The 4189-nt window shown below is 49.5% G+C and overlaps 2 protein-coding genes across 2 annotated transcripts in view; one reads left to right on the forward strand and one right to left on the reverse strand.

The window, feature by feature from the left end:
* Positions 1–146, reverse strand: part of Pmar_PMAR029478 (hypothetical protein) — a gene marked incomplete at both ends in the record, with an annotated part of 415 nt that extends 269 nt beyond the window's left edge. The window contains 2 exons of the mRNA XM_002784504.1: positions 1–6; positions 87–146. Coding sequence (XP_002784550.1) covers positions 1–6; positions 87–146 — 66 coding nt within the window. The remainder of the gene's footprint in view (positions 7–86) is intronic.
* Positions 147–2055: 1909 nt separating this feature from the next.
* Pmar_PMAR029479 (hypothetical protein) lies at positions 2056–4014 on the forward strand (the record flags this gene model as incomplete). Its single annotated transcript, XM_002784505.1, has 7 exons — positions 2056–2722; positions 2788–2906; positions 2957–3113; positions 3220–3339; positions 3420–3522; positions 3643–3751; positions 3831–4014. The coding sequence occupies exons 1-7, from the start codon at positions 2066–2068 to the stop codon at positions 4012–4014; spliced, it is 1449 nt and encodes a 482-aa protein (XP_002784551.1). The 5' UTR covers positions 2056–2065.
* Positions 4015–4189: the final 175 nt, after the last annotated feature.

Raw genomic sequence — 4189 nt, forward strand, 5'->3', positions numbered from 1 at the left:
CAGTAGCTGAAGCTGAGTCTGTCAGCTGCTCTCGTCGATGAGCCAGGTTTTCTCTTCGACGCGTAACTACACTTTCAGCAATTTACGCTGGGTTGTTCGCTGAAGATGGGTTGCAGGGTTCGAACCCTCCAGCGACAACTTGTCATGGACATAAAAATATTATATAGATCTATGGATATAAAAATAATATAAAAATCTATGGAGATACTGTCATGTTGTATAACAACTGGCATCTATCTATTATGAAATTCCACAAGTCACATGAACGGGAGTATCACCTCACTAACAAGGACTGAGGTTAGGTGTCAAGTCCCATCACATAGTAACACTGTAAGTCATGGTAGTGGAGCTAGTCGAAGAGTAACCCACCGAGATACACATGCTTCCGGCTCATTATCTCGGGCAACTGACAGACCTCGAGCGCCGACTCTTTCTCGAGGAGCTGCAGTTCTGGCTCGACGGAAACTTCATCTTGCCAGTTCGGTTGGGCAAGCTTCGTGGTAGCATCACGTACATGCCTGTCTCCCAAGTACATAAAACCACTCGGTTCGCCCGGTGCTGGACTACAAACGGTTGAAGGTTTTCATCAAGTCTTTCCCGAACACTGAGGGCCCTTAATCACGTGCCGCGATACGATTCGTCCGCGCAGCTCGCAGAGCGAAGAGGGTATGCAGTACTGTGCGGCGATAGAAGCCTATGAACTCGTCAGACGAGGCTTTTGGTGTTCGTGTGGCCGCCAAAGTCAAATCCTGGAGGCATTGCCTGATATCCATTACTCGTGAAGCGCTGCCTATTGGTGCGCCTGGAAGCTTCCGATCAGAGGACGTGTTACAACATTGGAACTTCTACCACGTCACGTGATCGAGGAGCGATTGATCAGACGTGATTCACGTGTATAAACCTGCCACAGGGGCAGCGTTTTGTGTCTGGTTTATGCGTGCCAGAGGGGCGCACGATATCGTATGTTCGGGGAAGGAGCCCTTCCGACCTCAAATCGTAGTATCGGTCATTATTCTTCTATTATCAGGTATTAAGTATGGCATTGTTGATGCTACCAGTGATACTCCTATTACATTTGTCTAGAGCTAGTACCACCAGAGAGCAGTGGGTTAGTCGGCATGTAATGATGGGAAGGAGGTTGATGGAGACGGCGGGGCAATTCGGAACCCCTCCCCCCCAAAGTGGATCAAAGACATACCGTTGTTAGGAATAAAATGCAAATTTTGGGCTTCTATTAACTAGTCAGGATTTTGCTCTCTCTGTTATCTCCCCTCGGCCGCCGAATAGTTCACTCCGATTCCGATATTTTACGGTTTCATAGCAATGATTGAAACTTTTCCCTTCGGGAGAGTTTCTCGCTGGCCTTCTATCGGAGTCGGTCTCAAAGGTGGTTCTAAATGAGCGACCAATTCATGAGGGTTTTATGATTTTGTAGATTATAGTAATACTGAGAATGGGAAAATTAACGTGAAACCAAACGTATCGATTCCGTGTTCAATTTCGTGGCGCGTGACGTTTTCTCATCCTCTCCTTTAGTTCATCTGGCATTTGCTTGGATCAATCGGGGTAGCATTGACACTTCTGGCCGGCACGCCCAGCTGGGACCATCCCCGTATCAGATTTCTCCCGGTAGGTCGGTTTTAACACGTCTGTTATCGGAAATTTTCACGCATTTATTGTGGAACGTTTTTCGTGACCGATTCGAGGCTTTCTGGCGCCGGATGGATCATCATGATGACAGTGGAGGAATGTTTGATTTGGTGTTGTTATTATTAATTTCAGGAACTAGAAATTCCTCCGTTCGTTTTTGGAGCATCTTCCTTTTGAGTAAACATTACCCCCATTGTCATCTTGACGAATTCTGTGTTTCCTCGCCGATCGGGGTTGTCGAATTATTGACAGAATCAATGGGGGCTCGCAAGAGGAACTTGTTGCCAATTTTTGGGCTCTCGAATTTCACAGAGGAGTGGTAGTAGTAGTAGTAGTGTGTGCTGTCTGTATAGGAAATTGTCTCCTAGATGTGCTTCGCTCCGCTGTAGTTTTTTGCTTGTTTTTCGTTTGGATCATGAGTGGTACTGGGAGTACATCATGGTCTGGTTTGATTGAGAATGAGCTGCCGTCAGTGGCGGCTACGCAGCGCGAAGAATCTGTAAAGATACGCCGCCTGGTGGAGGAGGGGGAAAGGTCGTGGGGAGGGGACGAATCTTTTGAAGAAAATCTTTTTGAAAAAGTGAAAAGAAGTAAAAGGAAAACGCCACCGACGGGCAGTAGGTTGAAAAGACCAAGGAGGAATCTTTCTAGTGCGGAATCTAGTGATGGATCGATTCGGAATAGTGGTAGTAGAATTAAGGAACGAAAATTAGAGCGGAGCGAAGCACATGTGGGTGAGGAGAATCCACAGTTCTCTGAGGAGTGTTCTCTGTTGGATCGTCTTTGTGATGATGAACGTATGCCTGGTGACTCGGTGGTCTCCATGGAAGGAGCTGAAAGGCTGACAGAGGCATGGCGGAAGGAGAAGGACAAGGCGGCTCCTACTCGTGAGGTCATTGATCGGCTGACCAACGAGGGGCTGCTCGACGAGAGATGTGTGGTGGGCTTTTGGGAGAGGCAGAAGACTCGTGAGGAGGGGAGGCGGGGCTCGGCCAAAGATTGTGGGAAAACGGCTAAGTCCAGTCGGGAGAGGACTGAATTACTAAGCGGAAGAGTTGTCAATAAGGATATGGTAGGAAGTGCGTTTGGATGGTCAATTTCGTGGCGCGCGAAATTTATTTCACGAGCTGATATCAGGTTAATAGGAAATTTATGAAGGCGTTGGCGAAAGAAAGGAGTCCGTCAGTGAAGCGAAGGGCCCTTCTTTCGGTCTTCAACGACCCCACGGAGGCGGCGAAAGCAGACGTTGTTGCGAGGTGCGGGGATCGAACCGGGGACCTTTGGATTACGCACAGATTACGTTCAGCTTCGTCCACCGGAAGGGCATCGAGCTCCTACGAGATTGGCTTCGGGACCTCGCAGGCGAGAGAGACCCCGACATACCGCTCGTGGAGGCGTGCCTGTCCTCGTTGGATCAGCTGGAGATCACTGAGGACATCCTCAGACACACGGGAATTGGCCGAGTGAGTCTATGATCAATCGCGCCACTTTCGCTACGCCATTGTAATCGATTTGTGAGAACCCACCACTTTTTTCGGAAAATTCCCAGTGATTTTTTGAACGTTTCAGGTCGTGACTATTGTTGTTAAACGATTTGCGATCGCCTCTGAAAGCTGTTCTTTGGCTGGGCGCGCGCTACTCGAAAAGTGGAAGGCAATTGTGACGAACTCGAGGAAAGCGGCAGACTCGGTGGGCGATCGGCCGCCTAGTGCAGACACGTGAGTTGGACGGAATTTCGTGGCGCGTGAAGGTGCCGCCTTGCTGTTCAGGGCTTCGCCGTCCAGGGCTCTATCAAAGTGAGGATGTATAAAAATGACATTCATGAAGTGCTTCGCTCCGCTCAGTCCGACATCCATTCCTGGGAGATCGACTGTGGCCGCTGGGAAATCGTTGAGTCGCGAGGTCGAGTGTAAAGGTCGAGATGAAATCAACAAGGGTGAATAAATCCCTCGGACGATTATATACTTCAATGATCGGACGATGGGTCTTCAGGGGAAGATGACGCCGACTTGGATTGTTTGATGGACTTGATGGTGGAGGAGATGACTGGGGGAGAGAGCGGGAAGTCGACTCCCAAGGCTAAAGACCAAGGGAATTTGTCGTAGGTTTGGTTGAGTGGTAGAGTTCTCTGCTGGTATTATAACGATCCGGGTTCAATGCGCAGTGGGGGTGTTTTTCAGGCTGATGGCCCTACCCGGGTCGGAGGACTTCGAAGACGACGGAGAGGAGGAGAAGCCCGAAGGCACCTTGAACGTTTCTGCATCTACCGAGAGCTCACCTAAGATACGCTGGAAAGAGGACAGTGAACTCGTTGCCATGGTCGTATTCGAGAAGAACGAGCCCTTGTGGGATACCGTCGCGTGAGGCCAACCATCCAGGCCCATCACCTTAGCCCTTCACCATTCTCATCATCCATCAGGGCTATAGCAAACGCTCGAGGGAAGCATGTTCAGTATGTTGAGCATTTCGGGCATACCTCCAAGTTCATGGAACAGAGAAAGAAGGAGGCAGCCATGGTAGAGTTGTGGACTTCCATCTT

This window comes from Perkinsus marinus, assembly GCF_000006405.1.
Source record: "Perkinsus marinus ATCC 50983 genomic scaffold scf_1104296935218, whole genome shotgun sequence".
NCBI lineage: Eukaryota > Perkinsozoa > Perkinsida > Perkinsidae > Perkinsus > Perkinsus marinus.